Source organism: Ambystoma mexicanum, chromosome 6q (assembly GCF_040938575.1).
Source record: "Ambystoma mexicanum isolate Mex_15411 chromosome 6q, UKY_AmexF1_1, whole genome shotgun sequence".
NCBI lineage: Eukaryota > Metazoa > Chordata > Amphibia > Caudata > Ambystomatidae > Ambystoma > Ambystoma mexicanum.
Genome location: NC_090937.1, coordinates 232,420,786 through 232,442,938, shown reverse-complemented (window position 1 = coordinate 232,442,938; position 22,153 = coordinate 232,420,786). Strand labels below are relative to the sequence as shown.

The following is a 22,153-nucleotide window of genomic DNA, read 5'->3' as shown; positions in this document are numbered from 1 at the left end:
GCTTTCTTTCTCTCCTGGCCACTCTCTTACCGTGGCTACTATCTACCGGCCTCCTGGTCAGATCGCCTAATTTCTCTCTGAGTGGGCGGACCTCTCCTCCTGCCTCCTGGCCTCAACCACTCAACTCCTCCTTCTTGGTGACCTCAATAACCATCTTGACTCTCCCTGTTCCTCCTCTGTACTCTTCCGTGATCTCTGCGATTCCCTCTCCCTTTGTATCCTCCCCTCTGGCTCAACTCACTCTGCAGGGCATACGCTTGATGTCTTGATCTCCTCTGACCTCCCCCTCTTCATTCCTCTGACCATTCCTCTCTCCTGGAGCGATCACTCTCTCCTCTCCTCTCATCTCTCACTCTCTTCCCCCAGGCCAAGCCAACCCCAACACTGCCACCTGCCTTTTTGGACATCCGGCTCATGAAGCGTGTGTCAGTTGAGGCTTTCGCCACCACCTTCCCCCCCACCTCCTCCACCTGTCTCACATCCTGACACAGCCCTTTCCATGCTCTACTCTTCTGTCTCTGATGCTCTTGATGCTCTTGCCCCTGTCAAGAGGATCCAGTTGAAGCCCAAAGCCAAGTGCAATTCTTGGTACGACTCTGACCTAGCTACCCTTAAACATAAGTGCAGAGTGGCTGAGAGGAAATGGAGGGTTTCTTGTTCATCCTCTGACAAACTGGCCTTCCGCCTGCTCCAAAGGCAATACCGACTCTCTGTCCATATTAAGAAGAGATCCCACATCCAAGCCTGTGTCTCTACAGCATCTAACAACTCGGCCGAACTCTTCAAAATCTGCAAGGAGCTGGTCAACCCTGCTGCAGTCTCTACCTCTCCTGTCACCTCCCAGGCCCTTTGCACGGCCATTGCCTTTCATTTAATCGCAAACACCCAGGACATCCTGTCCACCCTCTCGTCCCCTCCCCATCTTCTCCCCTCTCCTTCTTTGAATGTTTGCCCTGCTGCAGCTGTCCCCGCCTTCCTTTCCTCTTTTCTCCCCTGACAAGGTCTCTAGACAAGTCCAATCTATGAAAGTCTCTTCCAAAACAGGTTCTTCCCTGTTCCTCCAAAACCATCAAGGACCACATTGACCCCCTCGCTCCTGCCCTGGCCGATTCTGCAACCTCGCTGTTACCTTGGGAGCCTTCCTTTCCCCTCTGAAGCACTCTCTTGTACACCCTCTTCTCAAGAAACCCACAGCTGACCCTTCTTGCCCAGCAAATTATCGCCCGATCTCATCACTCCTTTCCTGGGAAAACTCCTGGAAAAGCTGGCCGTCTGCCAGCTTAACCATCACTCTGATTCTGTTGGTTGTCTCCACGACCATCGGTCTGGCTTTAGAGCTGCCAGAGGCATGGAAACTGCTCTCCTGAACATCCGTGAAGATCTGCTCTCCAACCTTGACTCGAACATCCCGTCTGTCCTCATCCTACTCTATTACTCTTCTGCCTTCAACACGGTCAACCTTACCATCCTGCTCAACCGTCTCTGTGACAACCTGGATATCACTAATCAGGCTCTGGCCTGGCTGACTTCTTTCCTCTCTGCCCGACCCTCCCAGGTCCAACTTGGGTCCTTCCTTGATTCTATCTCCATTTCTACCTACTGTGTTCCCCAGGGGTCCAACCTCTCACCCTGGCTTTTCAACCAATACCTGGCAGCTCTCGCCCATCGCATTGCCGTTTTCTGCTCCAATTTTCAGTGCTATGCTGATGACACTCAACTCATTTTCAGGCTTCCCTCGGACACCTCTTCTCCTTCTCTCATCTGTGACTGCCTGTCTGCTATTTAGGATTGGTGTGCCACCAACGATCTTTGCCTGAATGCCAGCAAGACGGAGATCCTCCTCATCGGCACACCTTTACCCTCCTTTCCTGTCACTCTCTGGCCGGCCTCCCTTGGCCCTCCGCCTACCCCCACCTGCGAGGCTAAGAACCTCTGGGTCATCGTCGACTCCACGCTTTCCTCTTCTGCCCATATCTCTGATGACTCTAAAAAGTCAAACTTCCTGCTGCTCCTCCTCAGAGGTATTCTGCCTTTCCTCTCCTTCCCCCAGAAGCTCACTGTCTCTCGAGCCCTGGTTCTCTCTATGTTGGATTATTGCAACAGCCTCTTTCTAAATCTACCTACTTCTACTCTCCGCCCTTTGAAACTCATCCAGAACAGGACTGCAAGACTTGTCCTTGGCCTCAAGCCCTGGGATTGTATCTCTCCAGCCCTGGAATCTCTTCATTGGCTCCCAGTGGCTGCAAGGATTACATTCAAGACCCTCTGCCTTGTCCACAAGGCTTTCTGAGGCCTGGGTCCAAAATACCTTCAACTGTCCCTCCATAAATACATTCCCACCCGAGCTCTTCGCTCCTCCACCTCCAACTCCGTCAGGGTCAGTCGTTTCTCAAAGAAACGAGCTGGGGTAGATCTCTGTTTTTGGCTGGGGCCTCCCTCTGGAACAGCCTCCCTGCCACTCTGAAATTTGAGGAGAACCATCTCCGGTTCCGGAAGCATCTCAAGACCTTCCTCCTTGGTTCTGCCTTCACCCCTCCTCTCCCCTGCAGATCTGTTCTGCTTCGGCATCATGCACCTGGTTACCCTCGGACCCAGGTACCTGCTCACCCTGCCACGCACCCGCACTGCCTCCCTGCAACCCCTGAACTTGGGTCTGTATCTGTAACCCTACAGGCTCCCCCCCCCCTTTTCTGCACTTATCAGACACCCCCTGTCTGTTGCCTTAAACCTAGCACTTGCCACCTGCTGGCTGCACTGCCACTGTTGTTTCTTATTCCTTTGCTCAGCACTTTCCACTCCCCCCCCCTTGCACTTTCCCCCCTTCCCTCTCCCCTGCACTTAGGCGTTCTCAAAGTCACTGGGCCTAGTAAGATCGTTGTTTTGTTCTCCCTTGTTCCCCTCCCTTGCCTCGTTGCGCTCTGAAACACTTGTGTATGAGCGTGATACAAATAAAATATCAACAAATAAGAGATACAGAAATAGTTTACTTGATTGAACCAAATAATTGATTTTTTTTTTTTTTGTTTGCAGTACCTTGTCAAATGTAAGGCATTGTTATGATTTAGAAAGTACCTTTTGTGCAAAGTACTGACAGTACTGATTTCAAGTAGGGATCAATTACAAATGTGAACACGCATTCCAGCAAAAACAGTTTGGGAGATACTTCCAAGTGAAAGAAATGTAATTGTTCGGACGATCAATCTGAAGATGAACACTTTGAATACATTTCTCATTCTAATCTGAAACCAATTTACAGAAACATTCTTTCATCGGTGATCCATCGAAGTTATATTGATGTAGGGGAACAACATATTATGTTAGCCATCTCATTCCTCAAACACACAACATATATAAAGTGAACTTACTCGGTACTTCGATTACGAGTGCAAACTGTAGCTCGAAGTTCAAGCATAAGGACGATTATCATTCGCAACATGGATCTTGTAAGGCAGGCTGCCCGGAAGTCTTGCAGCTTGGTAACAGATAGCAGTGGTGTGTCTTCTTCAGCAACGTAGGCCAACAGCCAGAGTTTTCTCTGCAAAAGCAGTTCTCCACCAGAGTAGGCATTAGCTCACAACGATGGCAGGTATACCAAGTGGAAACGTGTTGCAAGTGACACGGTTCAGGCTCCGATGATTGATCCTCATGACTTTCATCTGATTACACATCGACTAAACCAACTTTTTTCTTTTTCAAGGATTCACTCTTCTGACTATTCAGGCTTGTACAGGTAGAGCTGAACTGTTGCCATAGTTCCTGAATAATGAAGAAGCACAAAATCAACAGTGAGGTAAATGAAAAATGTTTTTGTTTCTATAGAGTAAAGAAAAAGTCCCACTAACATTGAATGTTAAAGAAAGACAAGCGAAGAAACAGCCATGTTACAAAAACACATCATGAAAACACAAGATTAATAGGCTCAATCTTTAAAGGTTTGCAAGGACACATGTTTAAATATGGTTTGGTGATAATGTATTTCTTATATAACGCTACACACCCATAGGTCTCAGAGCGTTCAAATAACAGAAGACATTATTATCCCACAGAGTGGTACTCATTTCATCAACCTTGGTGGATGAAAGGCAGAGTTGATCCTGCCGGGATTTGAACCGGCCACAGCAGGCTGCACACAGATATCCGGGGCGAGCGCTTGGCTCGCTGTGCTATCTGCCCGCTAAAGACAGTTGTCCATAATATGAGAAATGAAAAGCGACTACTTAGTTAATTCATTTTAGGCAGTGTAAGTACCGGTTCTCAGTGTGTTGTACTTGACAGATAGCTGAACAGAGCAATAACAAGTCAGGGAAGCTCGAAATGAAATACACTAACATGAAGGAAAAAGAATGCCTAACGTTGTGTGATCAGAAAGGGTTTGTTTACACTTGTCGAGGAATGAGGTGTCTTGGCATTTTCATGGAGACATGTTAATAGCTTGCGCACAGAGGACGTTGACATGAGACGTGCATTGGCGTTGTTAAATGGGGCGTGAGCATCTAGTGTTGTCAGCGTTAGGGGCGGGTGATCTGAATTAGTGCCGCAAGGGCAATTGAACTTAGGGCGATAGTTCAACCAATAAGATTAGCACAAGATGGCGGTACCCGACCCGTCGTTTTCGCAAGTGTTAATGTGAGAAAACTCGGGTACGTTGCATTGGAATTTTTTTGAAGAACAATCGATGTATGATCTAAAATGGTTCTATGTAATCTTTCCACATTCTGAAGGTCGCACATAAAAAAGACGTATTTAGTTCGTTCAGTTTTGTGCGACACTCAGAAAGCAGGAAAAGGACATGGCCAAGGGTTTTTCTATTTAAATTTTGGCGGTTTCACCTCCCCTGCCCCAAGCCACCCTTTGCTCCTCACCATCTTCCCTCCTCCCACCCCGCATACACACACGTTTTCACACACACACACGCAGACACACACACTTACCCGGCACTCCCGCGGCCCATCGTCTCCTTCTCACCCTGCCTGTCAGCCCCTGCACGCAATTGTGTGCGGCAGGGGTGTGACAGTTCGATTTAGATAGACCGCTCTGTGCGGTCACGGATCAGTCTTTCTAAATTGATAATTTTTCCTTTCGTTTTTTTTATTAAAAAAAAGGTCTTTTGATTTAATACCAACTAAAATACATGCCTGATCGATTGGGCCAATACAATTTTTTTACCGAACTACCCCATTAGTACATTTTAACCGGTAGACCTATGTATTTTTCTGCTATATTTTTTAGGCTACCTTCTTAAGGCCCATACATTTTAAGATCCTGATTTCTGCCAATTTTAACTGATATTGAACTTTAATTCGCCAAGGTTTTTTAATTAATGTTTTTATTAATGTTTTGGAAATGTACAGATGACTGTGGTTAACTGTTTAATGTACGCTAATGAAGAGGAATCCCGGTAGATACCACCGCTAGGAGGTGGAAGCAGTGTCTACTCTGTCTATACCCGGTAGGGGGCAATCAATATATATATGAGACAGAGCTCAAGACACAGGTTGCACAGCAAATAAGGTCCACAATCGAACCGGATCCTTATAAAGTCAATATGTACAATCTTAATCAATATAGAAAACATTAAAAAAATATTAAATCACTGAATTTGCAACATTCATCACAAAAATCTATATAAATCATCACATAAAACATAGGAAATTGTCAGTTACAATCAATGGTGAGTTTACAAAAAAAAATGTTTATGGATATATTCAACACAATTCAAGCAATGTATCTGTTTCTTATTATTGTCAGATAGAACAAATTATCTCCCTGTATATATCCAGGAAGGTATCTTGACATGTTTCAGTTCTTGGGGAATCACCCAGAGAACATTCATCAGGAGGGTTGTAAAAGTCACGAAAATCCCAATAAAACAATCGTGTCCTGTGTAAGGAGAGAGAAGCTGTATACGTGCAGTGCAACCTGTGGGTTTAAAAGAAGGGGGACAAGTGGTAAACTCAAAAAATAGCTACTTTGAATTGTCAAATTCCCTAAAGAGGTGAAAAAGAGGACCAAAGGAAGGACTCATATTACCTTCAGTGGCGCTCGTGGGGGCTCACAACTTAAGTAGATCAGGTTGTGGTGGGCTGGTAAGTAGCTCCTAACCTGTAATTAATACATGAAAAACGCTAATTAATGCTTTTCGAATGAGCAAAAGACAGTACTCAACAGAGCTAAAATGGTGCAGAAAAATAGTAATAATAAACAGAAAGGCGAAAGCACAGTAAAAATCGCCATATGACTCACCTATTCGCCAAAAAACCCTGCTTGCTCAATGATGGAGAAGGGCAACCACACCGGAGGATCTCCTCCACGGTATCAAGTGTGGCCTGTTGTGGTATGTTGGTATATAGTGACACAATGTCAAGGCCCAGCAGTACGGAAGTCTCTGGGTTCAAATTTAGATCTTCATAAATATAAGACCACTTATAGCAGTCTACTATCTAGTGGCGACATTGCTCCGGTGTGGTTGCCCTTCTCCATCATTGAGCGAGCAGGTTTTTTTGGCGGATAGGTGAGTCATATGGCGATTTTTACTGTGCTTTCGCCTTTCTATTTATTATTACTATTTTTCTGCACCATTTTAGCTCTGTTGAGTACTGTCTTTTGCTCATTTGAAAAGCATTAATTTGCGTTTTTACTGTATTAGTTACAGGTTAGGAGCTACTTACCAGCCCACCACAACCTGATCTACTTAAGTTGTGAGCCCCCACGAGCGCCACTGAAGGTAATTTGAGTCCTTCCTTTGGTCCTCTTTTTCACCTGTTTAGGGAATTTGACAATTCAATGTAGCAATTTTTTTAGCTTACCACTTGTCCCCCTTCTTTTTAACCCACAGGTTGCACGTATACAACTTCTCTCTCCTTACACAGGACACAATTGTTTTATTGGGATTTTTGAGACTTTTACAACCCTCCTGATGAATGTTCTCTGAGTGATTTCCCAAGAACTGAAACATGTCGAGACACCTTCCTGGATATATACAGGGAGATAATTTATTCTATCTGACAATAATAAGAAACAGATACATTGCTTGAATTGTGTTGAATGTATCCATAACATTTATTTTTGTGAACTCACCATTGATTGTAATTGACGATTTCCTATGTTTTATGTGATGATTTATATAGATTTTTGTGATGAATGTTGCAAATTGTACATATTGACTTTATAAGGATCCGGTTCGATTGTGGACCTTATTTGCTGTGCAACCTGTGTCTTGAGCTGTCTCATATATATATGATTAAAATTGTACATATTGACTTTATAAGGATCCGGTTCGATTGTGGACCTTATTTGCTGTGCAACCTGTGTCTTGAGCTGTCTCATATATATATATTTATAACTATTTAATGTAACATGTGAGTCTTTTATGGCGATTTCTGTCAAAATCTATATAGATACATTGCGTATCCAAACATTTGGCGGCAATCCGTAGCACTAGTAAGAGTGCTTGTACTTTTCTGGCAATCCCTAACCATGATGTGAGTACTTGGGAAGTGAATGGCAATACCTCAGACGGTATCTTTGTTCCTGGACATAAGATGGGCATAACTAATATATTTTGAAAGGCAGACATTTTAGCTATGAAATATTGAGTTAATGAATACTAAAAGTATTCTTCAACTGATGTTACTAAAGCCAATTTCCTGCTCTTATTGAAAAACTGTTAACTAAATGTAGCTGTGCTGACGGTGCTATTTAAAAAGAAATGTAGTTGCAGTTCAGTTATAAAATACACCTTAATCTTGACTCTGCCCTACATTGACACGATATGTATTTACCCATTAGTAGAGTTGCTATTAATTCTTTAGTCATCCTCAAGGAAGAGTCGTAAACGGCCTTTGACATGACATGTTCTGTACTTTTTCTCGTTATAATAGGATCCATACTACCGGTTTAACGATGTGGCTTATAGGTGGATTTCATTGGACAATTGGACCTACAGCCGGACATTCAAGCTGCCTTCTGATATCGGGTAGGTGCAAGTGAACTTGCTCTTATGAAGTTGTAAGTTGAAAACGCAGGAAGGTTATGTTTTAATTAGCAAATGTCCACTCTGTAGGAAACATAATAATATTGTTTGGCCTTTTATATAGTGCCACATACCGAACATTTCAGTTTCGTGCTATCATTATTTCCAACATTTGTGGTTCTTCGTTTATGACCTCGGAAGCATGAAGGCCCGGAGGACCACCGTTCTCTGGGCGGCAGATGCGTGTGCAATGCTTAGATTCATCTCCACCTTTCCCCCATCCCAAAAAAGTCAGTCTAGCACCTAAAGAGTCATTGGCTCCTAAGACAAATTATCTAGGTTGCACATTTTTACAATGGTTGCAAATTCAAAACAACACTGCAGAAATGTAAGCAAACCTTTTCCGATATCATTTAATCAACAAGAAACCACAGAGCTGTGTTTTTTACTCCCATTTCATGCTGCATTCTCATTTGAACTTTTCAGATTCTATGTCAAGACCGGAGGCGTGCATTATGCTTAAAACTCTTTAATGCCACCCTTCAGCAGCTTTTTTCAAATCTTCACTTTTGTTTTACATAATTATTTTTTTGAATTTCTTTTGTTAACAGTAAAACAACCAAACACTTCTTCTACACAGGACTACACATCCCCAGAAGTCCTTGGTGCCTTGTAGTTTTGTGTCTATTTCCTTAGACCAATCAGGAACCAGCACACTCCATATGTCATGCCCGGTTCTGTCTCATCCTCTTTCTTTGCTGCTCTTCAAGCAGATAAGTCACCCTATCATTACTAGGGGATATGTGTTTTATTAGCTATGTTTTCAAACTATGATGTTAGTAGTATTGCATTTTGTTAATATGATTTAGAAAGAACGTGCGTGGCACAGACATTTTAGTCTGTCCGTATTTTGCTTGCAAGGCGAGCAACGTCTGACACAACCGTAGACTGAGATTGCAGAGCTTATTATGGACAGCGGAGGTCGCGCGACATTCGCAGCATGTTTTTACAAGAGCGGGCGCCTCCCCCGGGGAGGGCTTGGTGACCGTGAGTCTTCCTGCTCGCTTCGGGTAACCGGAGCATCCCGGGGGTGGGGGAGGGGGCTCAGCACCACTTTCTGTAATCATAGCGAGGCTCTTCCGGACCTCGAAAGAGGTTTAGAGGAAAGGACATTGCATTTATGCGTGCCACAACGCAACATAGCCTGCGTAGGCTACACAGAGCGCATTATTTCAATCGCTTGTCGAGCGAAGTACGATCTGCTGCAGTCCACGGGGAGATAAGCACGAGGTGGAGCCCCTCCAAATAAGCAGCCTGTGGCATTCAGGCGTCGAGAAAGGCACATTGGACTGCTGCTCATGTAGAAGGCAATGGTGAAACCTCTGTAGTCCTAAAACTCACACAATCATACCTTTTATTAAGTGAGCCAGAAGGTACGATGGAGGTGGAAAGTACCATTCCTGAGTACAGTGAGGAGGAGCCTCAGATTGACTGGGTCCTGTCATTGAGCTTTGGAAAAGTCCTGGGGGACTCACTAGTGGTAGCTGTAGTGCATGGGGTAAAGCCCCTCCAGGAGCACCTACAAGCACTAGAGTCGCTCCTGTCCACTAAAGGTATAACTCAGTTAAAGAGGAAAAGAGAGCTCAGTCCAAGAGAGGGCACCTCAATCAAGGAGTTGCATCTAAGAGGGAGGAGAAGGCCTGGAAGAGCCCCCACTCTTCTACCCCCCCCCCTGGGCCAAGTGTTTGGGGCCCAACAGATGCCCCAGAAGGTAGCTGACCCCTTTACAAAGTTGGAAAGGGCTTTCCAGGAGAAATTGGCAGTGCTGAGCCTCTTACCCCCTGCCCTAGGGGCAAAAAACATAGGGTCAGCCAATGAAGGCTGTACCACCTCTGAAGAGTAGGTGGACGACGGAGATGATCTCCAGTCAGAGGAGGAGGATGTAGACAATAACACCCAGAGATGTGGCGGTAGAGCGGCAGAGGTGCCCAAGAAAGGACAGAAGGCCATTGTCAGTACGGAAGAGGGAGACAACGTGGTGGATATGTTTGACCCCGATAACATTAGACACCCAAAGTCCACAGATTGGGTGCTCTCCCGGGGGTCACCCAGTACATGGCAGAGCACATCAGAAAACCTCTGGAAAAAGAGGTGCGTTTCAGGCCGAGGGCCGAATACCCCAGGCCAGAGCTCCCAGGCAAAGTGATGGAAACACCGGAGCTAGACGCAACAATGGTTACATTTGTCACCAAGGCCAAGAAGGACGTCAGAAAAGGGTTTAAGCGAGCCTTGAAGGGTTGCCAGGACAAAGTCCTGGACATAGCTGGGCCCCTTGTCAAAACAATGGATTTGGCGGAGAGGGCCAAGGACACCGGCGAGCCAGTAGATGCAGGCACCCTAGCTAACTGGGCACGAAGGGCAGTATGCCTACTGGGCAATGCCAGTTGTGCTCTGTCATCAGAGAGGCGCTGAAATCTGTTGCTCAAAATCTGTTGCTCAAAATCTACAGCAAATTAGGAAACCTCGCCAATTATGAAGCAGGTGAAACGAGGCAGGGCATGCTTTTCGGAGATGCTTTCACCAAGGAAATTTCCCAATTCGTAGGAATTTGCACAGCTCTTGAGAAAGCGCAGTGTTCAATTAGAAACATTTTCCCTAGTTGGGTTTTTGCGGGAACCGGTCGACAGAGGGGCAGTTCGACCGTTGTTTCAATTCGACGAGGAGGCCCCAAGGTCCCGTAGCACAATACTGGGAGAGTAGACAGCACAACACTTTTTTCCCCTCTAGGGGCAGGGGCTGCGTGGCCATAGAGGATGCGGGGGCTACAGACAGCAGAGCGCCACTAGCGGTAAGTGCGCGAAGCAGACGCTACACCAAGGTAGGAGAATGGAAATTGCTATGTATGAGCGAGTGGTGAGCGCTACCAGGCAGTGCTTGGGCCCTGCAAGCAGTAGCAGGCTTCAGGCTAGAGTTCATGTGTGCACCGCGGCAAGAGTGCATCCCAGCACGTCTCCGAATGTCAAAGGAGGAGGAGAAGCTCCAACATAGAATTGTGGAGTTTGGTAGAGAAAGGCACGATAGAACAATGTCAGTTGAGACAGGGAGGATTCTACAGCCACATGTTTCGAGTGCACAGGAAAGGGAAGTCGAGTCCAGTCATAAACTTGAAGGATCTCAACAGCTGGTTAGTCTACAGGCACGTCAAGATGAAGCGTATTCACTTCTTCAGGGATATTCTGCGGAAGGCGGATTGGCTAGAAAGATTGAACCTGAAAGACGCATACTTAACGAATCCAGTGACTCAGAACCACAGGAAGTTTCTCAAGTTCTTATAGACTGGTTAGAGCTGGCAGTTCACATGTCTCCCTTTTGTCTGGCTTCCGCCCTTTGGGCGTTTACCAAGGTAATGAGACCAGTAGCGAAGATTTCAGAAACAGGGGGATCTGGATTATAGTCTACCTGGACGATATCCTGATCTTAGCGCAAGACAAGTTGACTTTAGTAAGTCAAGTACAGTGGGTGAGCACCTTACTGACCTCCTTAGGGTTTTTGATCAATCAGGAGAAGTCGGAACAGCATATGGAATTACTGGGGTTTGTGATAGACACCAGGAAAGCCTCCCTTGAACTGCCTTTGCAGAAAATGAGGCGGACAAAGGAGTTGAGAGTAGCGATTCAGAATAATCATATTTTGCTTCAGAATCTAGAGCATATAGTGGGGCTGCTAGCAGCCCCGATTCAGGCCGTATTACCGGGGCCCCTGCATTACAGGTCGCTGCAGAGGCTAAAGATGAGGCATTTGCAGGCGGGAGTAAGATATCCATATATTCCATTAGACGAAGACGGGAGATCAGAATTGGCTTGGTGGTTGCAAACGATGGAAGCCTGGAATGGCACAGCCATTTTCGGAGATGTGCCGGAATTGGTGATAGAGTCCGACGCAAGCAGGTCCGGTTGGGGTGCCAGGTGCTGCCAGGAGCAGACAGCAGGGAAATGGTCCGCAGAGGAGTTGAAACTACATATAAACTGCTTAGAGCTGGTAGCAGGGTCTTTCGCGGCGCAAGCTTTTGTGAAATGCAAAGCAAATTGGTGCATCCTGTTGGATACATAAGCAAACTAGGGGTAACGCGCTCCGGGATGCTGGTAGAGATGGGAAAAGGCTTCTGGCACGTTTGCCTAGAGAAGCATCTGACAGTGGCAGCGGAATATCTGCCAGGGAAAGAGAACGTGATTGCGGACTGGAACTCCAGGTATCTGGAGGATGCCAGCGTGTGGATATTGCACAAGCAGGTGTTCTAGCCATTGCAGAGCCTCTGGGGGCCGTTAGACATAGATATGTTTGCCTCCAGGTTGAACGCTCAGACCCGCAGATACTTCAGTTGGAGATTGGATCCGGCAGCACTGGGTACAGATGCCTTTCTCCAACTGTGTATGGGGTTGAGGCATTATGCATTTCCCCGTTCATCATGCTGCCCAGGGCCTAGTGAAACTGCGCAGGGAACAGGCAGAAGTTGTGTTTGTGGTGCCGCTCTGGAAAATCGCAAGTCTGGTTTCCGTTTCTGATGGAAATTTCATCAGTTTTCCAGAGGTGATTCCGTCGCGGCCATTCCTATTGCACAGCCTGAAGGGTCAGGAGCACCCCCTGGTACAAGCGGGGTCGTTGCAGCTATTGGCATGCAAAATTTCAAGCAACGATGGAATTTGCTGGGTCTTTGAGGAGTCGCTGCAGATTGGATCAGGGAGTCATGGGCGCCTTCCACCCGTTGGATCTATGACGCCGCTTGGGCTAAGTGGGAGTAATGGGGTACGCAACAGTGTGTTCATCCTGTTTCTGCACCTGTAGTGCAGGTATTCAATTTTTGGCAGAATTTTCCCAAGAAGGAAGAGCCTTCCATACCCTAGGAATATATAGATCGGCTATCTCTGCAGGTCACAATAGTTGTGGCGGTGTGCCCATTGGGGAGCACCCAGCCGTAGTTAGGCTTTTACTGGAAGTGAAATTACACAGGCCACCTGCGCCTAAGTATGCAGTGCTCTGGGATGTAGAAGTGGTTTTCGACTCTTCAAGCAATTGTATTGTATTGCATTGTATTGTTTTAGATCTTGATAAAGCGCAAACAAGACCGGAAGGCTTCAAGGCGCTGAGCAAGCGAGAGACGAAGAATGTTAAAAAGGAACTAATATAGAAAAGGTTTCAAACGTTTGCGAAATGAAAGAGTGATAGATGTTACAAATCTCAGCCGGGAGAGCATTCAATAGAGTAGGGCCAAGTACAGATAATGCTCGGCCTCCAGCCCGAGTACGAGAGACTCGGAGGATACACAGCAAGGAAAGGTTGGACGAACTGAGAGTTCTACCAAGGGTGTATGGTATCAGTTTAGATTGTAGGAATTCTACTCCACCGTTGTGGGTATTTTGGTGCACCAGACAGAGAGCCTTGAACTGGATATGAAGTTTCACAGGGAGCCAGTGAAGTTGATGGAGAAGCTCTCGGGAACGTGCCAGTCTGGGAGCATTTAAAGCAAGACGGGCAGCTGAATTCTGAAGTATCTGCAGATGTTGAAGAAGGAATTTAGGCTGGCCGAGATAGATTCCGTTGCAGTAATCAATGGAACCCATGATAGAGGCTGTGACAATTTGAGATTGAGAGTGAGTCGGAAGGAAAGGGGGAACGTTAAACATTTTTTTGCGAAACCGGCTTGACATGTTGCCGATAATTGGGCTGACCTGGATCCAGAGGACTTGATTTTTATGCCCAAGCTTTTAACAGAGACGGGTTCAGGGCAGGGACCAAGGCGGGGAGGCCAATAGTCAGAGGTCCAGGAAGAGTTAGATCAGGTGGATCCAACCAGCAGTATCTCGGTTTTGTCGCCATTGCACTTTAGCCAATTTGTGGACATCCAGTCAGTGACTGCTGAAAGGCAGTTCTTTTATTTATTAGGGGGGTCCGTAGATGGAGCAGTAAGACAGAAGAGAATTTGAGTGTCATCGGCATAGGAAAAGAAATGAATACTAGAAATCAGTTTTGCAAGGGCCAGCATATATAAATTGAATAGAAGATGAGAAATAGCTGATCCCTGTGAGATCCCACAGTCAAGAGTGATGGGGAAGACTTAAATGGGGCGAGAGAAACCGTCTGGGCCCTATTAGAAAGGAAAGACGGCAGCCATTTCAGAGGGGTGCCCGAGATACCAGCTTCCTGAAGACATTGCAAAAGCTTGCAATGATCAACGGTATAAAAGGCAGCAGAGAGGTCAAGGAGGATGAGATCCCATCTTCTCTGTGGTCCTGGAGTAGGGCAATTTCATCCAGGAGGGAAACCAGAACAGACTCAGTACCCATGCCAGGGCGAAAACCCGCCTGGAAGGGGTGAAACACATGATTGCTTTCCAAGAAAGAGGAAAATTGAGGAGTGGCAATCGTTTCAAGCAGTTTCATTAGTATTGGAAGAAGAGATATAGGACGGTAATTCTCCACAGCAGCAGGATCTAGATGTGGCTTCTTCAAAAGAGGAGAGATCACAGCATGTTTAAGAGATTCGGGGAATATGACCAAGGGGAAAGAATACTGCACAGCCAAGGTTGGAAGAAGAGTACGTTCGTGAGAGAGGATTGCAGGATATATAGGGGAATCGGGTCCAAAGGAGAGCTAGATTTGAGTTTAGAAAGGGCAGTGGAAACCATGGTGTCCGTCACTGTCGAAAATTCAAAACTGTTAGAACAAGAGATGGCCAGAGGGAGATGCATAGTGCTGTACTTGAGCAAGAAGAGAAACCATTATATATAGGAGGTTCTGTTTTATTTTGTATGTGGAGATCAGGCCTATCCATGGTTACTTAGAACTTGGGAAGGGACCTGTTATTTAGGTATACTTTTTCCTGGTGTATTTCTTTCCAAAACTTCTGAAATATCAAAACTATCCAGATCTAGGCCACAACGAGATGATACCGCTGGACAGATTGCAGGGGATATAGTGAAGTCATTCATACCATTTTGGGGACAAGCAATAAATTCATGGAATATAAGAAAACTGTCTAGGGTGTTAGAAAAGACGATAAATGGAACTACAGATATACTCTATAATATGACACTAGAACCGAAAGCAATTAGATTAGTTGCACTTCAGAATAGAATGGTCCTTGATATAATTTTGGCTGATCGTGGAGGGATATGCAAAATCGTGGGGTCAGCATGCTGTGCATTCGTAAGTGACTCCTCCCCACGATATTTGAAGCAATATTCATGACCCCACAGGTGGTTGGAATCTGAATATAAGTTCATGGTTTTGGAAACTGCTGCGATCATGGGGATGGAAACTAATTGCAATTTTGGTCATGATATTAGGAATCCTCATTTTCTGCTGTTGTTGCATACAATGTCTGCCAATCCTCTGCTCCCAAATTACAAATGAATGTGTATACGCAATCAAAACGAAACCTCCTTGCATATTAAATGAAAGTGCACAACACGAAAATGAAACAATCAAAGAATTTATGGCAATTAATATTTCTGATGATGATTACAGTAGTATGTATAGTTCAGAATTGGACACATGGTCTGATGAAGATGCGATGTATGGATGATGCTCTTGGCTTACGGCCAAAAGGAGGGTTTTTTAGACCAAAAACAACTCTATATTATGTATAGTATGTATATTATATTGGCCAGAAACCAATCGCATCATGTGACAAATATTGGAATCGCAGAATCGTCAATGTAACCAGACGGCATCCATTTTGTGAAAAGTCAGCCATTTGCCATTTTCTTTTCTATCAAAATGCTTTGCAAAATGTTTTCTGTGCTTCGAACTCACACATGGTGCAAGGCCACGGCCTGTATGCTGAGACTAACACAGATAAGATTGTCAAACTATACAGAGATACATTGTTTTTCTCCCTCACAAAGTCCTTGGAGGCGAGCAGAAGCTGCATCTAATCACCAGTCCAGGTGCCGGCCTGTCTTGCAAACGCTGAAGTAAAAGGCAGTTAAAGCATGAATTATATTCTTTTAGCGGTACTCCTTCGCGGAGACTGATATTTTCCGCTTCAGAACTGTCTGACCTTTAGTTCATGAATCGAAACACATAGATAACGTGCTAAGGAATGTTTCTCTCCTACAAACATGATATCCTTGCCAAACTAAGAGCTCTATTTTCCCCATAACAGAAAGCTGTCTCTGCTACTATTGCTAGAATAACTATATTTAGACTGAATAGAGATTTGTCATAACGTGTCATAATTGTCATGATTGTCAATCACCGAACCCTAGCTTGAAAGATACATTTATGGGCGCATCGAATTGCCTTCGAAAAGATTGCTTGTTATGTATTTATATTGTTGCTTGAGCGTTGCTCGCTCTCTTGCGTCTCATAAGGTCTGGGAACACACGTTGTGAGACGTTGAGCCCCAGTCGGCCGACTGAGATACTTTGAAATAAACCAGACTTGTTTGGAAATCGAACCTTGTGTCTGTCGTGTCACTAGTGTATATGGATATTGTGCCTTAGTTTCCATATGTGGTCTATATGGCCTAGCAGCCAGGGGGAGAAAGACATCAGAGGAGATAACAGAGACAGTTCATCCAGCACATATAAGCTCTCGGATATTGCAAATCTTAGCCTTAAAGAAAATCGTGATTTGATCACAATGTTTTTGAGACAGCAGAGAGACGGGGGACAGATTGGCGTGGTAAGTTCATTTGCCACCATAAACCATTCCTTAGAGGAGCACTTAGTATTTAAAATACGATCAGCAAAATGTTGAGCTTGAGTGTTTTTTATGGCGCTTTGATTAAGTTTACGTGCTGAGACGTAAGCCATTTTTGTCGAAAGATCGGAGTTAGGTTGCCATCTGCGTTCAGCTTGTCTGCAGCTCTGTTTTAAAATGCATAAATCGGGGGAGGATGAGGGGGCAGACTTTTTAGCATGACTGGTAACAAGTTTAGAGGGGGCCAGAAGATCAGCAGTGGATTTTAGAGATTCAATAAGGGAGTCGCATGGGTTGGTCCCAAGAAGAGAGTTTTGGTGAGTGAGGGATTCAATAGATGTAGCAATGTTTTCAAGGGGGACATTGATCCATCTACTTTGAAGTCTAGCAGAGGGGGTGGGTCTGGTTTTTGGCTGAGCAAGAGGGACCGAAAAAGGCACCAAAAAATTATCAGACCAGTGAACTAGTAAGGGAGAAAACAAGAGGGTCCCAAGGACATCTATAAAATGAGGTTGAGCTGATTAACCGCCGAATAAATTGGATTGTGATTATTAAGGTGTAGTCTGCAATCAGTGAGAGACGAGATGAATTTGGCAGCTTGCAGGTCCTGGGGATTGTTTCGATGGAGATTAAAGTCTCCCGGGATAATTATGTTGGGGTAGGTGACTGATAGGTCAGCTATGAATTGAGAGAAGCTATTAGGAAAACACAGTTAGTGGCATAGCAGGGGGGGCGGTAAACAATAAGGAAATAAAAGGACTGTTCAGATTAAACTTGGGTTGTAATAAAAAACAGTTTGAAGGTCAGTTTATGAGTGAGTTCAACAATAGAACAGCTCAAGAACTTTTTTAAAACAATGGCCAGTCCGCCGACAATGGTAGGAGCAGGACGGTCTAAGTGGAGAATCTTATATAGACCAGGAAGCATCTGGATAATATCTGGTCCAGAGGCCACGTTCAACCAGGTCTCTGTAATACAGAAGATGTCCGGTATTTGTTCATCAAGGATGGCGAAAATGTCATCACGGTGTGATGCCGCCGACCGGGCATTGATGAGAGAGCATTTCAAACTGAGAGGAGAAGAGGAAGGAATCCCCACAGGGATTGATGTGGATAGTGTGTTAAATCCGACAGGCCAGCTAGAAACTGGAGGCGCCAGGAGAACAAGAGCATCACGTGAATAAGTAATAAAACGCGGTTTGCATGTATAGTCGTAAATGTCCTATAAGGCCCACGGCCCGGAATGGTCCCGTCCACTGCGCGGACGTTCTCTCCGGCACAATTATGCCAGAGGGGAATGAAGCAACAAGCGTGTGAATGCTGATAGTAGCCAAAGAAAGAGGACTCGCGCTGATGGAAGCGGAGCCTCAACAAGAGGGATTCAGGCACGGAGCTTGTAAAAACACAATAAAGTGCACTGGGTACAAAACAAATAGCAATCACACAGTTAAAAAACGTAAACGCAATTAAAATGTTAAATTGGCAAGAATATGCTGTCAAGAAACATGTGGCTTTAAAATGGAAGTTCCACAGGGAAACAACCTCACCTCTGGCAAATGGCCAGTCAAATGTCAGTTGTTGGTGCATCGGCTTTCTATTAAGTTGACAATATTACTATGCCTCGTTTCCTGTAAAATGGTGTCTGATGTTAGGGCGCTGTAGGTGAATAGGAAGGTTTTCTCCCCGTAAGGGGTGGCATTTTAGGTTGTTAAGAGGACCAAGAGCGGATCCAAGGTCATTTCTCGTACGTATTTCCCGGACGAGCCCGAATTGTGTGTGACTTAGTGCATTAAGGAGTATGAGAAAGCTACTGAGGGAGTTAGACCCCAAGGTGTGCACCAGTTCCTGATTGCGTGTAGGAAGCCATTCCATGCGATAGCCCCGGCCACCATAGCTAGGTGAGTTACAGAAGTTGTGCATTTGGCAGGGATAGACTTCGGGGTGTTTGGAGCCCATTCTTTTCGGGGGCAATGGCATCCAAAGATTTCACAGTCAGAGCTTCCTTGCAGGATATTTTAAGATTAGCACTTTGGTCCTCGGAGGCCCTATCCAAAATCTTCTATTTTAAGCCTGTATTATCAGTTGCTCAGAGTTTTGGACCGCTTTGAACAAGCATAATGCTTGCCTCCGGTCTTGACATAGAAGGAAGATTACTCAGGCTTATAGCACTGGTAGTCTTGATTCTATTAAAGACACAGAGGCGAGCATTATCCCGCCCAGTATACGCAGGGTGAGTGGAGTTGTTTTGATGTTTGTATGAAATATGTGAAATATGTGAGGAACTCATGGTGACAACAAATAAGACAGATACACGTGATCACAGTTCAAGGGTGTTTATTGAACAATGAATGCTGTATGCAGGTTGGAAAAACGCCTAATCAAAACCTAAATCTAAGATGGGAGCAAGTGTCAACCATCAAATGAAAGATAAGGCTGTCCTAGTGGTGTTGTGTCAAAACAAAAGGGCCTATACTAAAAAACCTATTGCCAAACCTCACAACTAATACAAAAAGGGGCGTGGGACTGTTCTCAAGAAAAGAAAGAAGTGTTCTCAAATAATACGTCGGGATGCAGTAGCCTGGTCCTCCCAACCCACGTTTTGGACACAATGTAAGATGGGCGCAAATCTCTTTTCCTGTGAAAGTCTTTTGCCTTTGGGGCCTGATGTGTTTCAAATAACAAACAAAAGTTCCTTTCACAAATGAAAGTTTGTTTCAGAGTTCACTGGGTGACGGTGTCACCCCTGGGTCTCCCTCTTCTGGGTGATGACCCTTCTTAATTGTAATCCAAAATTCAGAGAGGGTGATGGTTTCACCCCTGGGTTCCCCACTTCTGGGCTGACCCTTTTCAATTGTTTATCTCAGTTTCACGTAGGGTGATGCTTTAACCTCTGGGTCCCTCTCTTCTAGGCTGACCCCTGACGTGTTGTATTTCACAATGTATCGCAGTTCTTTTCTTAATTAACTTTTGGGTGATAGCTTCCACCCAGTATCTTCCTCTTCCGGGTTTGGACCCCTCTTGGCTGTCAGTTCTTGGGTGATGGTTTCACCCCTGAATCTCCCTGCGTCGGGCTCGGACCCTCTTGCCTTTTACGGGATTCAGTTCCCTTGGTTTCTCAATGTCCTTTTTGCTATGGGACTCACTTCCCTTTCTTTCACAGTGCTTGTAGATCAGTCTTTCTGTTGTACTGGGAATTTGCTTGAACCTCTGTATGACCACTTTGACCTATTTCGCTGGCCTTCCTCCGGCCTTCTGGTACTTGTAGTTTCTCTCATATGAGGCTCAACCAGAGTCTCTCGATTTAGCACCCAAGTGGTGCCGCTTTCCTTCTGCAGCTGGTCTCCCCTTTACACATTTTTTAGTTAAATCATAGTTCATCATCTTTGGTTCAAAACTTACCAATTTTTTTATTGTTACAGTTGATTTACAACCTTTCAATAGTCCAAACAGATGTAATACATAAAGTCACATTAAAAAATCACATTAAAAGATAAATGACATAGTAAAATATATACATGTTATTTCATATCACACATCGCGGAAAGCAACATTTAAATTAGACAACTCATCCACAGCTCACTGTCACTTTTCCAGAAGCTACTATCATCCACATTTTCGAATTCTTGTGACGAACAGTAAATTATAATTTGCGATAATTAATAACATGATGTAGGGTCAAAAGCATAATACATCATTGACCTGGTTCTCACTTAGTCATTGGTATGTTGACCTGTTGACATTACAAGATATAGGGCCTCATTACGAGTCCGGCGTTAACCGAGGCGGTAAAACCGCCTGGTTAACGCCGGACTCGTATTACCATTCCGCCTCCGTGACTCCCGGAATTACCGGGGCATCACAACCCCGGTTTTCCGGGAATCACGGAGGCGGAATGGTGTAAATCCCCATTCCCATTGAGTCCTATGGGACTCAATGGGAATCGGGATCATGGAAACACCGGCAGCATCTTGTAATGCTGCCGGTGTTTCCTCGTCCGCCTGCAGGCGGGCGGTGTTAAACCCGCCAGGTCAGACCTGGCGGGAACATCACCTCCCGCCTGCAGGGGTCGGGATCAGGCGGTCCGGAAACAACGGTGGCGGCGGGTTTACCGCCACCGTTATTTCCGGACCGCCACGATCGTAATGAGGCCCATAGTATCTAATTATCGACTTCGAGTTTAAGTGAGCATAGAAAATTGATAAAAAATGCTAATCCATAGTCTATCCTGGGTTACAAAAGGCAAATGGCTATTTAGATGCTCCAAGTAAAATGTTCATTATTGCAGTAGTGCTTGACAGACAGTGTGTAGATGTTTAAGCATCTCGGGTTCCTTACAATTATTACAAAATCTGCATATGCGACCTGTGGAGATTACTCTTGTTCTACGAACAATTTACCTGGTGAGTTGGCCAGAGGTTGAATCTAAATCGCAAAATCATTGCTCTATATTTGGGACCCGGGAACATCACCAGATATTGCTCTGAGTGTCTTGCATGCAACATTTTCAGATTTGAAGTTTGAGTACTTTTTTGACGTGTTGTTATCCAGTCATGTTACCATAATTTTTGTTCCCGCACAATCGGGGTCCGTAACCAATATATTTAGCGAAATACCTACTGCCAATGTGATATCGGCAATATGTTTTTTCCATGGTTCCACAATTTTCACCGTATTTGATTTGAAATTGATAGCTAATAATGATGGTAAGGATCCTTCATTGTCATTCGTGGTGCATTTAAAAAAAATATAAGTTCAGTATTTTCCATGAGCAAATTGCGTTCAAAGAAAGCAAAAACCAAACTCATGCCGTACTATGCACATTGGTTGACTCGCAGGAAGAGGCAATATTATTTTCCAACATTTACTTTCTAGTTTGGTCCAGAATTTCGTTTCCTGATAAGCTCTAGTCTCAGCCCTGTATGTTATAATCGGGACTCCTTTTAATTGTAGAATTTTATGGGTGGGTTTAAGGAGAACTTCCCACATTTTCCAAGAATTATTCTGGCTTGTGCAACTGCAATTTGAACTTTTCTCTTTTTCCATCTTGTTTGGTAAATCTGATGGTTGATTGTTAGTATTCATGCCTAGATAACAGTATTTGTTTACCGTTTCTATTCGTGAACCATAGATGTGCCACTTGTATTTCTCTTTCTAGATTTGTTGTGGCGAACCACATATCAATATCTTGGTTTTAGTCAAGTTTATGGTCAATTAATTGTGGTCCACATACGCTTCCAGTACTGATAATAGATTTTGTAGGCCTATTGGTGTTTTTGAAAATAGAACCAAATCATCGGCATAAAGGAGCCATGGCAACAGATGGCGGGCAATCTTCGGTGGATCTGATGTTACTGTTCTTAACGTGTGTCCAACATCCGCAATACAAAATTAAATAAAGAGGAAGCTAGGATACAGCCCCGTTTCAGAACGCAATGGGCCTCATTACGACCCGGGTGGTAAGTACCAGTCATTACCGGCAT

The 22,153-nt window shown here is 44.9% G+C and overlaps 1 protein-coding gene across 1 annotated transcript in view; it reads left to right on the top strand.

The window, feature by feature from the left end:
• Nucleotides 1-22,153, top strand: part of MANBA (mannosidase beta) — a 907,503-nt gene that overhangs the window by 71,619 nt on the left and 813,731 nt on the right. The window contains exon 2 of the mRNA XM_069630691.1: nucleotides 7,881-7,975. Coding sequence (XP_069486792.1) covers nucleotides 7,881-7,975 — 95 coding nt within the window. The remainder of the gene's footprint in view (nucleotides 1-7,880; nucleotides 7,976-22,153) is intronic.